This window comes from Panicum virgatum, chromosome 6N, assembly GCF_016808335.1.
Source record: "Panicum virgatum strain AP13 chromosome 6N, P.virgatum_v5, whole genome shotgun sequence".
Classification (NCBI taxonomy): Eukaryota; Viridiplantae; Streptophyta; class Magnoliopsida; order Poales; family Poaceae; genus Panicum; species Panicum virgatum.
Window position 1 is genome coordinate 18,639,137 of NC_053150.1, and position 21,209 is coordinate 18,660,345.

The window sequence follows — 21,209 nt, forward strand, 5'->3', positions numbered from 1 at the left end:
TCACAGATTGAAGCAATCCGTGACGTTTCTTAATTGTCATAGATTAGGTTTGAGCCCGCGCAGCCCAACCCAGGCCCAGTATTTGTGACGAAAATAAACGTCACAAATTATGTCATGGATTAAATTATCAGGTGATGTAGTTGCTGACATGGACGGTGACATGGCAACTATTGCCGACATGGATGGTGACGTGACTGATGACGTGTCTGCTGACATGGACATTGACTTTTCATTCATGGCCCATTTATTAATTGGCCCAATTTAGAAGTGGGTCACAGGCCCAAAGTTTCAGCCCTTACATATAAAATAACTCATGTACACAGCCCATATAAACACAACAGATTAAATATTTCATTCATTACATGTAATAAGTTTTGATCCATCTCAGCATATACATACAAGAAAACAAGTTTTCATTCAGCATGAAACCATAGTCTTAACTTAAGTTTTAATCTAGCACAAGATCTTACAATAATTGCACCATGGCAATTTTCAACCAGTCCACTACGAAACTAGCAGCAACAGCATGCAATCTCAAAGACTACCTTACCCTGTAGCTTAAACATGCTCATATCTGACTTAGAACAAGCTATCTGACCCTACACAGTAGACGCAATCACCAAAGGTGCCTTGGCCACGATCTCCATCCTGAGGGAAAACATAACACAATTCAGTCCAGATCCCACTAAACAAGAGATTAATCATGAATATATATAAATGGTCCTCCCAGCACTTGTAGTTTCAGTATAGCAAAATAGTAGTTGAGAACACCTCTGATCCAAAGTTCTAAAAATAGACATAGCAAAGTCATGCAGGATCATATCTAGAAATATTTCTTAGATTCTATCCATGCTAAACCAGTCCATTCTATCCTATTAGTTTACCCATCATATTATTAGTATAGACCCTGCACATAGGAATACTAGAATCTCAAATTCAGAAACAACTTGGCGTAATCATGTTACAAGTATAGATCCAAAATATATATCAATGTTCAAGAACACTATCTGATAGTAATCTCACTCACTGAAGATAAAGCATGCGCATTTGATAGTGGCCATAAAAACATAAGGTCTAAAACAATCTATAGAAGTGGAGAAATTATTTACTTCAAAAGCCATCTATAGAAATGCTACAAAAGTGAAAACTGAAAAGTAACATAGGCTCAGTAACCAAATATTTAGATGAAATTGCAAGTTTACATCAAGGTCGCCTAGCTACCTAGTTACGGTTCAGAAAATTATCCACAAAAGTTTCAATTCTGAATATAAATATCAAGAAACGTCAGTTTTACTCTTCAGTAAGCAAATAGTTGAAATAGGATTAACAAAAGAGCACAGAATTTTGGGACAACATTGCAAATTCAGACTTAGACCATCTTACCCTGTAGCTTAAACATGCTCATATCTGACTTAGACCAAGCTATCTGACCCAACACAGTAGACGCAATCATCATAGGTGCCTTGGCCACGATCTCCATCCTGAGGAGAAACTTAACACAATTCAGTCCAGATCACACTGAACAAGAGATTAATCATGAATATATATGCAAATAGGTGATTGTTTTTTGAAATCTAAAAGAAACCAAGCCACAGATCCAAATCACACTAACAAGAGATTAATCATGAATGTATGCAAGGATAGGTGATTATTTTATGAATTCTCCAAAGAAGTCATTGGAACAGAGCATTTTTTATTTATAGTTCCTTTGGGCAAAGCGTTAAATTAGTTCCTTTGGGCAAAGCGTTAAATTAGTTCCTTTGGACAAAATCTATAAACATTTTTATGACAGATGACAAGTCACAAATAAGTAACAACCACAGTTATCAGTAGTGCTAACAAGATAAAAACTTGCAACTAAAAGGAATAAAACTGTTGCTACTGCACACCTGAGAGAAATCGAACAGTATTTGTAATTTTGCTGCCCGTGCACAAGCAGTCGAGCTGACCTACAGAGAAGAAATGCTCAATGCTAAATTGTGGTCACACTGCTGCAATACAAAACAATATGATCTGAAGACATCGAAGTTGCAAGCATAAGCCAACAAAGCATTATTACCTCAGCATGTGTTAATTTCAATTTGGGCCGTACGCTGCCGACAGAGAACAATGATGCAATATGATGACCAAATGCTTATCCCCCACCCAAACCAGTACGCTGCCGGCAGGTAGGAAGTGCTCAGCATGCTGCAGGGGTCTTCCAGGCCTGCAACCGGAAGGAGCTGAGCGTCACCTCACCTGGATAGAAAATCGAAGGGGAAAAAAGAAGAGACAAGAAGCAGGGATTCGAGAGGAGGAGAGGCCTCACAGGGAGTAGAGCAGGAACAACGGCACCTCGACGACGGATAGCGATGGGAGGCCTAAGAGGGAGACCCGCATGTCGTGGTTGTCCTCGCCTGGGTTCTCAACGAGGCCGGCCTGCACGCCTCCGTTGCCAAGGGAGGCCTCAACGCCCATCAGACGAGAAGCCATGACGAGCGGCAGAGAGAGAGAGAGAGGCCCAGCAGCCAGCCGAAGCTGACCGGATCTGGGAAGTGCACGCATGGCGCCATGGCTGTGGGCGGCATCTGCTCGGATTGGGTGATGGCGGCAGCGAATCCTCGTGGGGAGAGCCCATCGCCCAGGCGGGATCTGCGGCTACCACATGCCGTTTGTACTCCAGCCGCTAGATCTGGAGCAACCGGCCCCCGTGAGGTGGGGCTCCGGGAGGTAGGCGAGCGGACGCAGATCAGAGGGTGACAGCGGCAAGATCTGAGAAGAGGGATGGGAATGGACAGCTCACCCGGGGCGATGGACTTGAGGGAGAGGGGCGCCGGGCAGTCGCAGCTGCAAGGCGGGCGTGCAGGGGATGAGGACGCCGCAGCGGGGGAGGAGAGCGAGGCGGAGAACCCCTTCTTGTAGCGCTAGTAGAAGGCAAGGGCCGCGGCGTCGCGCGCACCGCGGACGCAGAGGAGCGCCCGCAGGAGCGCTGCCGCCCCGGCGAGGGGAGGGCTGGGTTGGGCGTTCGGTGGCAGGAGCAGGGTCCGCGTTCGGCGGCGGATTGGGGGCGGGGGCTGAGTGAAGGGAGAGAGGGGAATGGATCTGCGGAGGCCGGGAGGGAGGGGGTAGGGTTTCTGAGAAGCTTTTATAAATACTAACTACAAATTTTAATTCTGAATTAAAAAGAGAAAATGAGTCACACATGTATTGTTCTTCATCTCAGTTGGCGCAGGCTTTTGTTTGAGTAACGTAGAGTGTTTAAGTAAATTTGATACCGTGTCTAACCGCAAATCCTCTAGTAGTATAGTGGTAATGGAAGCTTACTCCATACCTGAGGTCTCAGGTTCGAGTTTGCTCGCCAACCTTTGGGCTTTTTTAATTTCTTTTATTAAACTTTAAGTACAAAAAAATTGTAATGTGCATTCCTACCACATGCATACATTTGGTGCAGTGGTAGTGTTGCTTGGACTTAAGCCTGTGCTCTGGAGTGCGAGTGTTGGCTCCATCAAATTGTTTTGCGAGCCAAGATTTTTTTTCCCAGGGCCGGACAGCGCGCCAAGATTGTTTTCTCACCTTGTGATACCTTTTTTCTTTTTTCTTTTTGTATTCTCACATTGTGCTATGACAATAATTCAAAATTTATTAATTGCGACGGATTTGCTAAAACGTCACAGGTTTTGGGCTCGTTCATGACGAAATCAATCAACTGTCACTGTGTTATGGGCTTTATATCCATAGTTGCAGATCTGTGACGATATCTGAAAACGTTACGAAAATTTCGTCAAAAATCGTCACAGATTAAATGGTTTCTTGTAGTGGCGGTGACGGCGCTGGGGAGGAGAGGCGGCGGCGGCTAGGTGGCGCGGAGCGGCGGTGAGGCGTGGCGGGGAGGTGGTGCGGCGGGTCGGGGGCGGCGCCGCCGCGCGGAGAGTGGAGGTGAAGCGGGCGGCGCAGCGGGGATGGAGGCGCGGCGCGGTCGGAGCGGGCGGCGGTAGGTTTTTTCTTTCTTTTCACTTTTTTCTTTTTTTCTTCTTTTGATACAAAAATTTTTAGCAAAAAAAATTTATCCGAGTTTTTTTTATTTTTGGATGTACAATTTTTCTCCTTCAATTTTTTCAGTTTATTTCATAATTTTCTCTCTGTCAATTTTTTTCTCGTTAATTTTTTTACTTCACCAAAAATTTTCTTGAAAACTTTATTCTACCTCACCAAGTTTTCACTTGAAAGGGTATCTGTCTCTTCAAAAAAATTTTGAACTTTTTTTTTCTCAGAAAACGACAAAAAAGTTACTAAAAATGAAAAAAAAAGTAGCGGTCGGAATATCGACCGTAGAGACCCCTCCCCTACGGTCGATCGTAAAATAGCCAACCCCATTGCATCTCTCTTTCTTTTTACCAAAAATTAGGCTAGTTATAAAAGAGATTATTTGCAACTACTACCTGCACTTTAAAGAGGTGAATCACATCGGCGCTTTCCTTAAACAAGCACATTCAGCTATAATGTGAAGAAACTATAGGCATATGGTGCAATCATGAATCAGTGCGGCACTCATATTTCGTGCATGTACTAGTGCTCACTTTACTCTCATGATTCTAGTCGCCGCTCATGATCCGTCTCAAGCGTGCTGCATGCATGCATGCATGCAAAAGTTGAGAAATAGAAGAAAGATAATAAAAGGCCGGGTTATTCGGTTATTCCAGTGGGAAGTCGATTTAATATGGAGAAAATTCTCCAAATTCTTTCCCGCTGAAAGATGGCAGGATCTTTAAATTTGGTTGCTTTTCCACTAAAATTACTCGTACTTCTTTTCCTTTGGTGCTACTCATTTTAAATGTTTAAATTTGCACTTCATGATAGAAACCAATCATGCATGCCCATATGCATGGACGACCTCCAAGTGACATGGATCCAGGCTCTAGTCCAATCTCACGGGAGTACTTGAGGAAAGAGTTGAATACCCCACTCCACACTCTGAAACTTTTTCTGGCTTCTTGGCTTTCGGCAATTTATTAGTCTCCTATATTACCGGCACACTTGATCTACCAGTAGATCAAGGCACCTCTTCTATCTTTCTTTCTTTTTTTTACTATGATTTTCTAGAAGATCATCTCTCGTATGCTTGGACATGAAGATACACTCTCTCCTTAGTGGCTCCTTCTTTAGTCACTATATTCTTTTGAAAATTTGAACAGATTGTACATATCAAATAAGTTAGGAGAAGACCTTCCTGTGCTAGCGCACATCACAGGAAGTTGACCCCAATGTTCTGTCTACTATCGGCCTGTTTTCCCATCCCCGTGTCGGCTGGCGGCATGCAACTTTTTCCGGTATGGTCACTATCTGGACTGACTTTTCAAAGCATCTAGAAACAGTTGAACTAAAATGGTGGTTCGTTTAGTGCACACGTGTGTTTGTTAAACCAAGTAGTACCTCGAGATGTACCTGTTATTGGACAAGGGGGGATTTAATGTATAGCAAGTTTTGTACGTTTCCTTCATCTGTCATAATACTGACGTCACCATTTTCCACTGTATCAAGCCCGGTAATCATCTTTTTTGGGGGAAAGATTCAATAGCTTTGTCCTACATAAAGACCAATGAAAGTTAACCTAAGCAGCTCAAGTTAGCCAAGATATTTTGATTCTGTAATATTTTTTCATTGATTCTGAGGAACAAGTTGTAAATTCGGGTTCACCATTAGATAGCTCCGATAATTGAAATGGACACGTGGATCATCGAAATCAGACTTCGGACATATGGCTGACGGAAGGAGACATGTATTAATTGCTACCACCGATTTATTTGGTGATTCTTTTTATTAGTTCTGAGGATCAAATTACACATTGGAGTTCGATTGGTTAGCTCTCGCCAAGGCGATAGAAATGAAAGTATGGATACTCCAAATCGAACTCTAGACACATGGTAGGCGATATATAGAAGGGGAGTAGTCTTAACACCAGTTGATTTGTGATTTAAGTTGATGATTGAGATGATGAACGGTGCTTCTAAAGAATTTTCATAGGGTTTCCTCTGCTTTCGCAAATTGACTCAGTGTTTCCTTCAGAAATAAGCATAGGCGGACCCAATAGGTGGGCCGGGTATGCCTTGGCATACCTAAATTTTCGGCCAACCTAGTAAAAAAAATTCCGATCCTATAATTCCAAGCACAAGCTGAGTAACCAGGTGGCCAACACTCCTTGGCTCCCTCCCCTCCCGTTTCCTCCCTAGGACCCTGGTCCTAGACACCGCCAGCATCAGGTGCTCCAGTGCTCTGGCGACCGGCGCTCCACCCCGACGCTGGGAGGGCCGGGGTCTCCCTCCTCTCGCCTTCCCCTCCGGCAACGCCTCCCCCGGTATGTTTTCCCCAAATTCTCCATCCGCCCTAACCCTACAACCGCCAGCCATGGAGCCTCGAGCAGATCTGATGCCACTTCTCTTTGCAGGTGGGCGCCTCCAGCTGCTCTGCAGGCCAGCACCCGGCGCCCCCTGCTGCCGGGAGGTCGGCACCCATTGCAGCCCTGCTCGCTGCTCCCTGAAGGTCTGTACTCTCTATTCTAATTTTCATTCTATATGATACATGATTTCGGCCACATATTAGCTCAGTAAGTATATCACACAACCGAAAATGACATAAACAAAACTTTCATGAGCATTAGAAATCGTAGACCAGAAAAGTAGCTTTTTTATTCATTTGAACTAGTATGTTTGAAGTATTTGTATTATAATTTATGCAATTTTGGAATTTAACTATTGAATTTAAAATTTGGAATATAATTTATGTGCTTGATAACCGAATTTTTCGGTGAAGTTTATATGACCGAATTATATATGGATCATATCGAATTACAAGTGGGAAAAATGTTATGGTATATCCTCTTTGAAATCCTAGGTTGGCCACTGCAAATAAGTTAGTGATTGTAGAGCATATTCTGAGCCAAGCCGATCACTACTAGAGAAATTGGTCATCGCAAACGGGCTATCACCGCCGGTTCAACACGAACCGGCGGTGATGAGGTATCACCGCCGGGTCCAGACCAAGTGGCCGTAGTGACCGTTGGAACCGGCAGTGATGCTTCATATCACCACCGGTTCGTGGTACGAACCATTGGTGATGGCCTGCGAGCGCATCACCGCCGGCTTGTAATACGAACCGGCGGTGATATGAAACATCACCAACGGTTCGTATTACGAACCAGCGGTGATATGAAACATCACCAACGGTTCGTATTACGAACCGACGGTGATCTGTCTTCCTATCTCCTCAGATTTTTTTCGTGCGTCCTTATCCTAGCTCCGCACCGATGCCCCTCAGAACCTTCTTCTCTTATCATCCCCATCTCCAACCCCTTGCCCCCCTTCTCCTTCCCGTCCCCGTCGGCGCGCGCAGCAGTGGAGGCGCGGGCAGTGGCAGCGGCGGCATGGGCTCGGCGGCGCGCGCAGCAGTGGAGGCACGGGTAGCGGCAGCGGCGGCGTGCGCTGCGGCCGCGGCAGCGGCGTGGGCTCAGCAGTGCGAGTAGCGGCTGTGGCGGCGTGAGCCGCGAGGCCGCAACTTCTCTTCCCCGCGCCGTCTCCGTCGTAGCGTTATCAGTGAGTCCCCTTTTGCCGCACCTTCTTTGCTCGCGAGTCCCTCCACCACCTCACCCCTCCATCCACAGCCCCTCTCGCGCCTCCCCTCTTCTAAAGTTTTGTGCAATCCATCCAGCTCCTCGTGGATGAAGCGATGTAGGCATGGATGGCGTCCGCGAAGGATGCGACTGGATCTGCAATGGAGAACCTGGTGGTTGCACAGGTGAGGCGTCGATTTGCCTTCCTCGCTCGGGCGCCGCTTCCCGCGGTGCTGCCTCACCCATCTTCTTCAGAGCTCGATGGCGACACACTGATGATTGATTTTGATGGATGGAAATTGGAGATGGCCCATCCCGTTGATTTTGATTTCCCTCTACTCTTCATGTTCCGTTATGATTGGTTTTGACGGATGGCTCACATCTTTAACTCTGGTCACAGATTATACAAGAAAAACTAGATGGAGGTGGCCTCCCTATTATTGTTGGCGGCACAAATTTCTACATCCAGGTAATTTTGATTTACTGGCATGCATTTCTGTATGATGAAGTTCATCTTATATTTATTGACTGCACTATCTGATTTGTTGTCGTGCCTTTGCCCTTCAATATTCTAGGCCCTTATTAGCCCAATCACGAGTGCTAGGTTTGGGGGCACTACCTTAAGTTGTGAATTTCCGATTAACAAAGATTGTGATTCAGCTGGCTAAAATATTTCTCTTATTTCAGTCTAATACATGTAACCTTGGTTTGGTGTCTAGAGAACCTTGTAATCTCATCTTTAGGCATATTTTGTAAAGAAATCTTTATTGTTTGCCTTCTCAATTTGGTCTGATGGATGATCAGGCTGCCAGGCATTCCAGCCCTTCTCCATTTAATAGGCCAAGGTGAGTCGTCTAGCATTTCTCTATTTTAATGATGAATCACCCAGGGTGTTGGAGGCTAACATAACACTGGAAATTTTTAGGGTTAAAGCATAGAGAAGAGGATGATATGGAGAACTGTCCGTATGTCATCTGGAAAAAGAGGGGAGATGAAAGAATATGATGCATAGCAGCGGAGATGTGCAAGTTTCATGGGCCAAATAATGTTCTGTCGACCAGAAATGCAGAGGTTTGTTCCTCTCTTTATTTGTTCCAGCATTACCCTGTTCTCAATATTGTTCAGAAAATATATATTTACTGTTATCAATTTTTTTTGGCTGGATAGATTCAATTTAGATTCTCTATTCTATGTCGAGGTACCATGTTCAAAAATTTTGTGGTGCAACTTGTACATCGAAATCAGTAGATGCATCTTTCGAGTTCCTGATATATGATCAGTCCCATGGAAAGCACTAAGAGCAGCTACATAATGTAGCAGCTTATACCTTTTCATTTTGTTCAACATGTGCATGTTCGTAGCATTTGCTTAATGAGAAGTTGTCTATCTTGATAACCAACCTTTTAGCTATATGTGTAGGGGATGTGTAACCACAAGAATGCTATATCTGAAAATTTGAATGCACATGATACAAGGTTAAACTCAATAAATATGCTGAAGCTTCCTATTCTATTCAAAGACTTTGCCTTCTTATTTGTTTGTGGCATCTCGGTATGCAATATTGTTTAGTAAAATTCGATGTTCATTCCATTGAAGTAAAACCATTCACCAAAATAGTTTTGTAATGTTGTTTTAAGTCTCATTCTTGGTAGATCAATGAGCTTCTCTTACAGTAACAATGGCCTTCATATTTGTGCCATTTCGTTGGTAATCGCCACTAAAAAGGTTGGATCTAATAAAGGGCTGGTTTATTATATGTGAAGCTCTAGCCGAAATGCGGAGTGCTTTGTCGGTTAATCTGCTGGTGTACGGCTTCTGAGGAGGTGAAGATGTTGCATCAGAGATGCTTGCTGACAAGGTGCACACAAGTCTTTTTTTGCAAGTACTGATACTAGGATCTGTGTGGAATGCATGAACTTAGTAGTCACATAGATTTGATTGTCATTTAAAAACATCCATTTGTAGCCTGTAAAATAGATTTGTGCTTTGTAGCCTGTAAAATAGATTTGTGCTTTGAACGGCCATTTGCTTCTTTTGTATTGCACATCAACATCATACAGAGAAGGCTGAGAGGTGATTGTATGGACTCTTTTGTTTAATCTCGATGTATGAGCTCATATGGTTGAATTCTGCTGCTATAATTATATATTATATATGTTGTACAAATGATGCAATATTATTATATGAAAATATTTTTTTTGATGGGAAAAAGGTCTTCACCGCCGGTTCGTGTCTTCAACCGGCGGTGTTGATGTCTCCATCACCAACGGTTCCAGATACGAACCGGCGGTGATGGGTGCACATCACCAACGGTTGTAGAACCGGCGGTGATGGCCTCACTATCACCAACGACTTAAATCCAACGCCTCCCGAACCGTTGGTGATACTCCTTACAAACCGGCGGTGATGAGGGGTGCTGGAGTAGTGGATGCCTATAGGGCATCACCGTATGAGTCGGTGATAGACCAAATTTGTACGTTTCAATCTACTTTATTGGAGATGTATTCTGTTTTAGGACGTGCTTATTAGTCCATTTTAAAATATTTATTCAGTCCATGAACAGAAACCAAGAAATTTGCACCGGACAAAGTATGCAGACGGGGTGAGATGGTCATCGAGCTTGGCCTTCCTTCCCCACACCAACAACCATACCCCATTAGTAACTTTTCCACCACGCATTCAACCACGTCCCAACATGTTCCGTCCTCTCAAGTGTCTTTAATGTTCTAGATCCACCAATATTTTTCTTCGCCATACTAATTCAAATTTGTCTGGCTATCGCCATGCAGAATGCTCTTTTGCACCGCCTCGACCCCTCGTTTGCCACCACCGTGCAGGGAGCCTGTTTAGACATCCATTTCATTTAAGCACATACTTCTCATTTATAGATGGGGTCAGCTAGGCCATAAAATACGCGGACCAATACGAAAGTAACGAAAACAGAGAAAGTTAATGTCAAAATAACTTTTTTATGAGCAAATTGCACTCCAGATCTCCAAACTTGTCAAGAAGTATTACCTAGATCTCTAAACTCTCGAATCGTCCATTTGGGTTTCTAAACCACGTTAAGTGGTTCATCCGAGGTTCCAAACGTGCCACGCGAGCTTCCGACGCCAATGTGGCATGTCATGTGGTGTTTACGCTGTCAAAAATTCACAAAGAAACCCCTCTAATTTCTATTATCTTTTAACTCAATATCCTCTTTCCTCTACTCCACTCTTATCTCTCTCCTCTGGTTGGACCTAGATCTGGTCGCCGCCGCAAGGGACGTCCGTCGTCCTCGGTCCTCCACCCGCCGCCACCCTCTCGCCCACCCCCTCTTCTCCCCTTGTTCCATCCTGTGCTGCCTGCTAGCCCACGCGGAGCCGCTCCTCATCCAAACTGGCTTCTTGACCTCCATCACCAATGACCCTTCACCCTCCATGTCCGCCCTGGCTCTCCGCCGCAACACCACCAGACCCCGGCGGCCGCCCCGGTTTGGCACGTCGATGCCCCCCGCAAGCCGGTGGCGGTGCAGCCATCCCGCTCGCTACCTTCCTCTCCTTTGTCGTCCCATGGCTGGCTCTGTGCTCAAGGCTACCACAGCACCTTGCCCGTGGCTGCTGCCCGCGCAGGCTGCTGCCACTGCGCCGGCCGTGCGGGTCACCACTACACCAGTCGTGCGGGTAGTAGCCGCACCTTGCCCGCTCCCATTGGTCGAGGTGCTTGACGGAATACAGGCAGAGGAGAGGGAAGGGAGAGTAAGTGAGAGATTGGAGGAGGGAGAGAGGAGCAAATTGGAGAAGATAAAATTATGCAGGGTCTCTTTATAAATTTTTGCTAGCATGGAACCACGTAGCATGGCGTCGGAATCTTGCATAGCACGTTTGGGACCTCGAATGAACCACTTAATATGATTTAGGGATCCAAATGAACAATTTGACAATTTAGGGATCTAGGTGAAACGTTGGGATAAGTTTGGGAACATGCAATTTACTCTTTATTTTTTTATAAAATGGATACATTTCAAACCTCTATAGGTGGGCAGAACCTGTTTTCATTTCAAAGTTCTCAGTTATCCAGGTAGCATTAAGGGAAACATAACATAAAAAATTAGTTATACTATTAAAGGAAGCAAAGTCTATTATTAATCCTCCATCCATTTTAACGAATAACTACATATCAACTATCTACAATTTCAAGCATAGTGAACAAATATTTTCCCTTCTGCAGCCACACCCAAAACCGCAATAGTATCTCTGTTTTTTTTTTCAAATAGCAGCACCCACACAGATAACTACTTTATTTCCCCAAACGCCAACTTTTTACAAAAAAAATTGACCTTCATGTCCCATTGATTTTCAGTCTTTTGTTTGGACTTGGCTGGAGAATCAGGTCGAGTTTCCATGTATTAATTATTTGTAAATATAGTCAAATTATGTATTCTTCCGATGCTTCTATATCAACGTCATCTAGAGACCGACCTCGGGTGTACCTTACCTACGCAGAAAGCAAAGGGGTCCAAGGGTTCTATTCAACGACAAGCTCGATGACTCGATCAGCTAGCCAAGCCACAAAAGGCACCACCAGGCACTAGCCATCACGGCATCTCTCTCCCCCCACTCTTTCTAAAGCATCTCTCTCTCTCTCTCTCCCCCCTCTCTCTCTCTCTCTCCAATTCACCACAACACGCCCTTCACACGACGCACAAGGGCACACACTCCTGAAGCTCACATACACTCCTGAAGCTCAGAGAGAGAGAGAGAGAGAGAGAGAGAGAGAGAGATGGGGCCCTCTCTCTCGCCGTCGTCCGCCGCCGCCGACGCGTGCTCTCCCGACGACGCCTACTACGAGGACGACGACTTCGAGTTCACGCCTCTCCTCCCCAGGCCCCGGCGCCGTCGCAGCGCGCGCAGCGAGCGTCCAAGAACAACCGTCCAGGCCGCGGCGGCCACGCCCGCCCTGCCGCAGCCTCCACAGCAGCGCGCGCGCCGCGGAGCGCCAGCAAGCACCTCGGCGGTGGCGGTGGCGGCGCCGGCGAGCAGGAAGGTGCGGTGGCACGACTTGGCGTTCGGGTCCGTGCGCGTGCCGGCGGCCATGGACATGGGCGAGATCAGGAGGCGCCTGCACGCGCGGCAGCACGGCGCCGGGAACGAGCCCTCCTCCGCCGCCGCCGCGGGGTGGGCGCCCTGGAGGCTGATCCGGTCGCTGAGCTGCAAGGGCGTCGAGGCCGTGGCGGCCGCCGCGGCGCCGGTGAGGCTGGTGTAGGCGAGCGTGCAGAGGGTGGCAGCCCTTTGTTGCTGATCGAGGCTGGCGCCGCCCGTGAAGGTCCCAAGGCAACGCCGGCCGGTGAGGCGGTGAGCGCGCACGGTGGCGTCGTCACGGGAGTGGCGCCAATTGGTTGGTGGAAGTTGAGGGGCACAGGAGCGAAGCGGTGCCTATTAATGTTCAGTTTCAACTTGTTTTCTTCTTCTCCTTCTGCTGTCTTGAATAAAACTTTTTTTTTGGTTTTAAACTTTCTTTCTGTTTGGTGTCTAATGTTAGGATTAGTTGGCTAAATATGTATAGCTGTTTAAGTTACTTGTATATGTGCTGCAATATGTAGGGTCTTGAAGATCATGCTCAATGTGCCTGATGCCAAGATGTTTATGAACAAAATATATTCTAATATCTGCGCCATGTTGAGTAGTCAAAATATATATCCAGTGTTTAAATACTCTTTCGTTATAATTTCCAAAAATACTTTACACTTTGACTAAAATTCAGTCAAACTTTTGAACTTTAACTGTTAATAGCTTCTAAAATACTTAGTTTGGAGATGTAAAAATATTTTTATATGCTTGTATTGAAAATCGTAATACATATATGCTAGTGATAGGATGAAGATATGATATATATTTGGGATAAATACTCGGTCAAACTTTTGCTACCAATGATTCGATATAATGATTGCAAATGTAAATTTATCTTCAAAAGGTACTTTATCCGAATTGATATGAATACATACTCATAATGGAAAATGGTGGTCAAAGTCATACCTAAAAACAGTGAAAATTCAAAAGTATCAAACACATTTGATGTGGGAGCATATATATATATATATATATATATATATATATATATATATATATATATATATATATATATATATATATATATATATATATATATATATATATATATAATTCTAGCTAATAACTGTAAGCAAACGCACCTTGGATCTTTTACACACAAACACAATTACAGAAAGAGAGAGTGTGTGTGTGTTAAAGTGTGCAGTTTGCACGCACCTACATACATAGAAAAAAAGCGACCATGCATGCACAGTACAGTTTTTAATACAACGAATATACTAAGCCAAAAACATGAAATGCTACGTCAATTATTGCTCTTGGCCTCCGCGAGATATCCAAATCATCTTATTAATTCAACACTATAACATGGCTAAAACTTGTTGCTGATGTAAGCGGGTATGATTATCTCAGATGATTTGTGTATGCGCATGCACGCAGGCATGACTCGCGTGTGTCTCGAGGAAAAGACGCAGCCGCGCGCCTACTATGTTACTTTAGCTAGCTAATAAGCTGAGGAAAGGCCGAAAGGGCCTCTCTTAGTTTCCAGAGTGAGCCCCAGCCTCTATCTAGTTGAAGGCTGAAGCTAAGCAGACATGACCGTTGATCCATATCATTAGCAACGTGTTTCGGAGAGCATCAACACCTTGAGCTTGAGCTTAGTTGACTGCTATAGAGGAGAGGACCAATTGATGCCTTGTTGAGAGGATAATCGATCTAATAACACTACGCAACAGCACTTAATTACTTCAAGCTGGCATTGGAAGTTCTGTATAAAGGGGAAGTGATAAGAGAAATAAAGGGGAAAAAAGCAAAGGTTAATGGGTGGAAAGAAGAAAGACGGTAAAGAAAGGGGAATCAATCATTCCTCAGCCAAAGCCAAAGCTACGGTGAAAGTTAAACCAAGTAAGAGTGTTTTATACCTCACAGCTAGGGATGGCAACGGGTCTAAACCCATCGGGTTTTGCCATCCCAAACCCAAATCCATGAAAAATATTTGAACCCATTAGAAAACCCATACCCGTGACGGGTTTAAAATTTTGCCCAAACCCAAACCCATCGGGTTAGCGGGGTACCCATGGGTTACCCATGGGTCTACTTTACTATACAATATTTTCTCAAGATCAATAAATTTAACATAGTAAATATCATTTGTAACGTATTATGAGTAAGAAATCTATGTTCACTAAAAAGTACAAAAGAAAATAATAATAAAAATAATAATAACAAGCTCTATATTGAAATGATCATAATATCATACAAAGTCACAAATCCATCATATTCATATACAAACACAACAATTGCAAAGCGAAAACACTCATACCCACCACTTAAGGGTTCACTAAAATAATAATTAAAGGAAAGAGATATTAAATTCGTTATAAACTCACAAATAAAATGACAAATACTCTATGTTGGATCGGGTTTAAAAAACTCATGGGTTCACGGGTTCGGGTATTGTAGGAACAAACCCGGGCCCATAAACCCAACGGGTAGGACTTTGTGCCCATTAATAAACTCACGGATCTAAAAGTTGACTCAAACCCGTACCCTAATGGAACAAAAACTCATCGGCTTTCGGGTACCCATTGCCATCCCTACTCACAGCTGCCACAGCATCGTTTTCACAACTTTTCGGCTTGTTTCAAAAAAAAACAACCTTTGGACTTTAGGTACTGTCCTCCATAGCAAGCAAAGGAACCCTCAAGCTCCCCTTCCTTATTCTTTTATATATTCTCCTGTTCAGGAAAATTCTAACTTCAGGACTCTCGTGAGTTTACCGAGAATTTCTATCAAAATGGCCCTATGCCAAAATGGTGCAAATACGGAGTTAACCGCAAGTAGTATGGGATCCGATCCGTCGGCTTCTAATGCAACTAACCAAACATGTAGGGATACAAACAAAATTAGACATGGTTATATCCGAATTGTTATCGATGTTCATACTATCTAGGTATGTCTTACGATATTTTTAACTCCAAGATCGGAAATACATTATTTTTCAATATATCCACACCCTATTTGTCACCTTCAGAAAAATTCGGATCGGAGCACGATGATTCAGAAATGGCCACATGCCATCTGCTCAGGGAATAAATTCTCCGTTCGTATGCAAGCAAAGGTTGTTTCAAAAATAACGGCAGTTAGTACGTCCACATAAAACAAGCAGATTAGTACTCTTTCTGATCCATACCGGCCGGTACAAAATGAGGCACCGAAGTTTACCTCTGCAGTCTCGTCTCTCCCTTGACACTCCCTCTGTCTCGACAGGGGGCTTCGACGAGTCTCGTCACCAGAGACATTGCATTGGATCGCTGAGCATCGCCGGAGTTTGTCCCATGCTGTTAACCGCATGTCCGGGACGGTGACGCCGCCTGGCCTGGCCTCGCCTCTGTAGGGTCCGTGCGGCGAGACACGTACCGTCCCGTCGCCGACAACACGGGGGGCAAGCGACACCTCACACCAGCTGCCGCTCTCTTGACACGTCCTTCCGAGCCAATGCGAATACGAGCTACCGGCCAGCAAGCTCGTGCCCGAGTGGCGAGGCGTGGCAGGTCACCCCCTGGGTACACGATCGTCCGTGGTCGCGGATGGTCGACGAGCACGGACTGTTGCACGAGACGCGATCGACGGCGTTTTTCCGATCCCCCCGTGTGCGTGTTGGCAAGTGACCATCAGAGGCCAGGCGTGCGTGGCAGATCAACCTCTCGATTGAGTCCCATCGTTTTCGACTGATACTGTACAACAAGATCTGCCGAGCGAATGACAAATCTGCAAACATCCCTGTCCAGGCGCACTGGACCGCACGATGCTTGCTTGCGTGCGTCGTCGAATGCGACCGTCAGATGGCGACCAGTGACGTGAATGAATGTTTTTAGAGCTAGTAGAGTACAATTTTCAGACCACTTTCGTCGAGAAATCAACTCGTTTTACTCGAGCAGACAATGTGGTAGTCATATTCGATCACAGGCTTTTTTTAATAAGTACTCCAATAGTCCGAGCAATTCAATTTGTCGGCTTGACCCTTAGCAAAATTTCAACTCGTGTTTGACTCCACAAAAAAATGGCAAATTTTCTTCTATATATGTTTCTCCATGTATAAATTGGATTCCAACTTCAGAAATTATAGGCTTGATATATGACATTTTAGACATGATTAATTTTAATCCTGTTTTTTTTTTACTTATTCGCCATGCATTTTTCATATCTAGAGGGTTAAAATAGTGTCAAACGCTTCTAACTTGACATGGCAAACAATTCTGGTACATTTTTTTAACATTTGAAAAAAAAATAGTTTGAGTAAAGCCAAGCAATTTAAATATTCAAAGTTAAAGTTGATATTTTAAGATTGGGACTTATGTGACATTACAGGGAAAATATATAGACCAATGGTTTACTTCAGACTTAAAAAACATCTCAACCGAAGTGTGCCACTTTTATACATCTCAAATATTGCTGCGACGCTAAGTCCAAGTGCTAACATTGTGCTACAAAATCAAGTCTGCCTGCATAACAGATTGACAAGCAGGAAACCTAACTGCCAGATGTTTGCCTTCTTTCCTTGTCATCATTGCAAGAAAAGATTAAACAACAAGCAGGTGAAGTCCACGTCAACAAACAGGTGTTTATCCTTTGTAATTACATGGTTGGGCTCACCTGTCCAAGAATCTGTAAGAAAGATCTCCGACTGCACTTATTATAAAGCTCCCAATCAGAAAAATAAGGTGCATCTCCTGTCAAGAGTTTCAATCCAGAGATACAGTGGATCCATGTAGAGTTCAGACACTTGGAGGAAATTCAATCTGCAAATCATGTTCCATATGACTACTAATCCCAGCTTGTAACTACAAAGAAGCACATGTTTGATCAATTTGAGAACATTTACCTTGAAGACCCAAAGCCCTAGAATTTCACAGTTACAGTATCAACAAGAAGAATATTCAGAACCTTGATACAGATCTGAGACCACTGGCATTGATACAAATTGAGTGGAGGTACGCAGTTGCCATGGCAGTTTCAACTGCAATCCTTACTCTATCTTTCCTAGCTATGATATGGGAGCTAAATATGAAGATGGCTGAAAAGGCTACCATTGGCACTAAATCATAAACAAGTAGTGGAACTCTGCCTCAAGGAAACATCCAAGAATTTTAATAAGTAGCAGGTTTATTTGTACAAATGCCATATATCCAGAAGGGTGCGCCTTTGTCAATATCTAATAATAGCTACAGGGGGGTAAAAATGTTATTTAGTTTAGCGACATAATAAGATTCTATGGCAACGTTAGTATTACTTGTTGGGATTCAAAACATGTACCTTAGCATCCTTGGGCAAGGCATGGATAGTTGGTAACCACTCCAGCACCAGCAAATGTATCCACCGGTGTAGTTGGGGAAGGGATACCAATGGTGCTGCATAGGCTGTGCTGGCTGCGACAGGCAGTGCTGCCCAGATCCTTGGATCATGTAGTAGGGTTCCCAGCACTCAAGGTAGCTGAGGCTGAACCTGACAGGTAGCACCCGGGGCTGATGCCAAATGGGCTCATGCCCTGTCAGATGTGCATAGTCCAATCTGGTCCCAACACCAGGAGCGGCAATGTCAACACCAGCCCGCCACCATAGCAGTGGCCTGCGGCAAGGGGCAGTGGTGGCTGTGTATCCTCACTGTGAACTCGAGCATGACTTCGCTTCAAACTGCAATGTCCACAGCTGATAACTGGGGACTCGCTCCACATATGTTGGCAGAGAATTGACAGGCAAAACCCATGCACGCAAAAGGATGACCATTCATTGATTCTGCCATTACTCCTTTACACCATTGTAAAATCCACTGGCCAGCTAGCACCACTTGTTACTACTCTTTGGATCATTCAACTTGGGTGGTTAATATCTGGGTGGTGCTTCCCTGCTTCTACGCATGCCATCTTCCCTCCTGCAGCTCCAGCAGAGAAATCACAGCCTCACAACATGCCGAGCCATCAGCCACTTTCTGCCCCATTCATTCCTCTAAGCACAACCAAACCCACATAGAATCTGACCGAAAGCCACAGCGTCGCATCAGCAGCCATGACATGAAACTGAAGACGACTTGACCAAAGGCCCTGCTGTCAGCATGCATGGCTGCAATGATCCCTGACACAGCACAGTATACGGCGCTGCAGCAGTTGCCAGCCAGATTCAGATCAAAGATGTCGATTGAGGAGCTTGACTTGGCCACAGGCATGCAACCCCGCCCACATCCTTCAAACCATAATTCTGAAGCCCGAATGACATGAATGGGCTCTCTGGCCAGACACTGTAGCTCACAATCCAAAAAACAGACGGGTTCTTATATGCTCCATCTGTGAAGAGTTGCACAAAATCTGAACCAAACATAGCTAGAATATCCACAGAACCACATGCATATCCTGAGGGCACTTATTATCGGCAAAACGATGCATTCTTCACTTCTACCTCTTTAGTGTAATGATGAAAACACATGCATATCCAAAGGGCACTTATTATCGGAAAAAGGATGCATCCTTCACCCTCTCTTTAGTGTAATGATGAAAACTTTATTTGCAGAAATAAAGTTGGAACTGAAAAGTGAATCATCATGAGAAGAATGATATCAGTTGACATAGTAAGTTGTAACAACTTAACAAAAGGTATAATGGGCTGTAAAGATGATTAACTTAAATCTGCTAAAGGAACAAAAGGAACAAGAGACTTTCAGAGCAGGAAGGGGGTGGAAATTAACTTTATGCAGTCGCAGCTGCACATTTAGCAGTAATAGATATAAGGATATAGAAAAGTATCAGAGACAAATCCAACTGGATCACCTCGCCAGAAACTTATATCCAATAAGCACATACAAGATAATGGACCACATGGAAAAATAATACAGCTACATCATTACCTCCTCTGCTGTGTCCTTTTGAAAACTTTTACATTGCTATAAAGCAATTCATGAACAGCTGAACCAATCTGACGACGACGACGACAACAACAACATAATCTTTTTTTCCCAAACAAGTTGGGGTAGGCTAGAGATGAAACCCGAAAGAAATAAGTTCAAAGTTCAGGCACATTGATAGCTAGTCTCCAAGCACTCCTATCCAAAGCTATCTCTTTAGAGATATTTCAATCCTTAAGGTCTCTCTTAACCGACTCATCCCACGTCAGTTTAGATCTACCTCTACCCCTCTTTACATTATCGACCCGCTCAAGAACACCATTACGCACCGGCGCCTCAGGAGGCCTTCGTTGGACATGTCCAAACCATCTCAGCCGATGCTGGGCAAGTTTCTCCTCAATTGGTGCCACCCCGACCCTATCCCGAATAATTTCGTTCCGGACTCTATCCCTCCTTGTGTGCCTGCAAAACCACCACAACATCCGCATCTCTGCTACACTCAGTTGCTGGACATGTCGCCTTTTTGTAGGCCAACATTCAGCACCGTATAACATCGCCGGACGAATTGCTGTCATATAGAATTTGCCGTTTAGCTTTTGTAGCACCCTCTTGTCACAAAGAATGCCAGAACTTGCCGCCATTTCAACCAGCCAGCTGAAATTCTATGCCTAACATCTTCATCAATGTCGCCATCCTTTTATAGCACCGATCATAAATACCGAAAAGTATCCTTCTGGACCAATCTAACTAAGCAGACAATTTTATACAAGTTACTCTTTTTATTTGAGATAAATGAACGCATGCTTAATCATTGAAATAGGAGATATCAAGTGTTAAGAAAAGAATGAGGCCTGAATGACAATGATGACCGTACCACATTAGCATAACTAGTCAGGTTGGCGCGCTACGCGTGTCTGTACTAAAAACGTGGACCTAAAATATTAATAGAAAGATATTATCCGTTACTATGTTCGAAGCAACATTGTATCGGTGTATTGAGTTAGATCTAAAAATTACAGTAAAGCGGCATAGTAGTTTTGTGTCTGAGAGCGCGTCAATCTCAAATATTGTAGTATAGAGGTACAGGTAATTTTTCCTTAGGAATTTTTTTAAAATGTCAGTAGGTATAGTTTAATTACTTTAGTAGGAAAAAAAATAAGATTAGAAATGAATGAACAGTTTAATTATATTTTGTGGGTTTACGGAGGAAAATCAAAACCCAAGAAGTAGTACAACTACCACATGTCAGTAGGTATTTAATTATATAGTAATTAAATATATTTTGTATTGTCAAATAATAGAAGGAAAATATTTTTTTAAGATAAAGAGACTAATTTAATAGAATCGTGGGCCCCACGTGAATAGTACATGGATCCCACGTGGGTCCCGCCTGAATAATACGTGGGTCCCACGTGGGTCCCGCCTGAATAATACATGGGTCCCACGTGAATAGTATGTGAGACCCCGCATGAACAGTGCACAGGCCCCACGTGGGGCCAGAACTCACGGGAGGCCAGCATTTCTTGGCCCGATAGTATAGTTACTAGGCAGGTTGGCGCGCTTTGCGCGCCTGTAGCAAAAGATTTGATGTAAAATAATAATAAATATATATTATCGTATATTACAGTTAAAGCAATATCGTGCTGATATATTTTGGCAACGTGTTGATGTATTGAATGAAG

General features: G+C 44.1%; 1 protein-coding gene and 3 long non-coding RNA genes across 8 annotated transcripts; 2 read left to right on the forward strand and 2 right to left on the reverse strand.

Annotated features, from left to right (window-relative positions):
* Window positions 1–329: 329 nt before the first annotated feature.
* On the reverse strand, window positions 330–3,019 carry LOC120677721. Of its 2 annotated transcripts, XR_005676433.1 has the most exons (6): window positions 2,783–3,019; window positions 2,309–2,418; window positions 2,060–2,206; window positions 1,890–1,949; window positions 1,384–1,481; window positions 330–648 (listed from the first exon to the last, which is right to left on the reverse strand). It is a non-coding gene; the product is annotated as an uncharacterized LOC120677721 (long non-coding RNA). The 2 variants fall into 2 exon arrangements; XR_005676432.1 differs by lacking the exon at window positions 2,783–3,019 and having other exon boundaries at window positions 2,309–2,498.
* Window positions 2,354–13,256, forward strand: LOC120677720 (glutamate-rich protein 2-like). Of its 4 annotated transcripts, XM_039958889.1 has the most exons (3): window positions 6,183–6,331; window positions 6,422–6,516; window positions 12,070–13,256. In XM_039958889.1, exon 3 carries the CDS (start codon window positions 12,347–12,349, stop codon window positions 12,827–12,829), a length of 483 nt encoding a protein of 160 aa, XP_039814823.1. In that variant the 5' UTR covers window positions 6,183–6,331; window positions 6,422–6,516; window positions 12,070–12,346; the 3' UTR covers window positions 12,830–13,256. The 4 variants fall into 4 exon arrangements, with proteins under 4 accessions (XP_039814822.1, XP_039814825.1, XP_039814824.1 ...); XM_039958888.1 differs by lacking the exons at window positions 6,183–6,331; window positions 6,422–6,516 and adding an exon at window positions 2,354–2,498 and having other exon boundaries at window positions 12,315–13,240; XM_039958891.1 differs by lacking the exons at window positions 6,183–6,331; window positions 6,422–6,516 and adding an exon at window positions 2,373–2,498 and having other exon boundaries at window positions 12,331–13,240.
* LOC120677723 lies at window positions 7,396–9,766 on the forward strand. Its single transcript, XR_005676434.1, has 6 exons — window positions 7,396–7,565; window positions 7,681–7,767; window positions 7,983–8,051; window positions 8,387–8,427; window positions 8,508–8,653; window positions 9,346–9,766. It is a non-coding gene; the product is annotated as an uncharacterized LOC120677723 (long non-coding RNA).
* A 3,793-nt stretch (window positions 13,257–17,049) lies between the features above and the next one.
* LOC120677226 lies at window positions 17,050–19,597 on the reverse strand. Its single transcript, XR_005676228.1, has 2 exons — window positions 17,950–19,597; window positions 17,050–17,858 (listed from the first exon to the last, which is right to left on the reverse strand). It is a non-coding gene; the product is annotated as an uncharacterized LOC120677226 (long non-coding RNA).
* Between the last annotated feature and the right edge of the window lie 1,612 nt (window positions 19,598–21,209).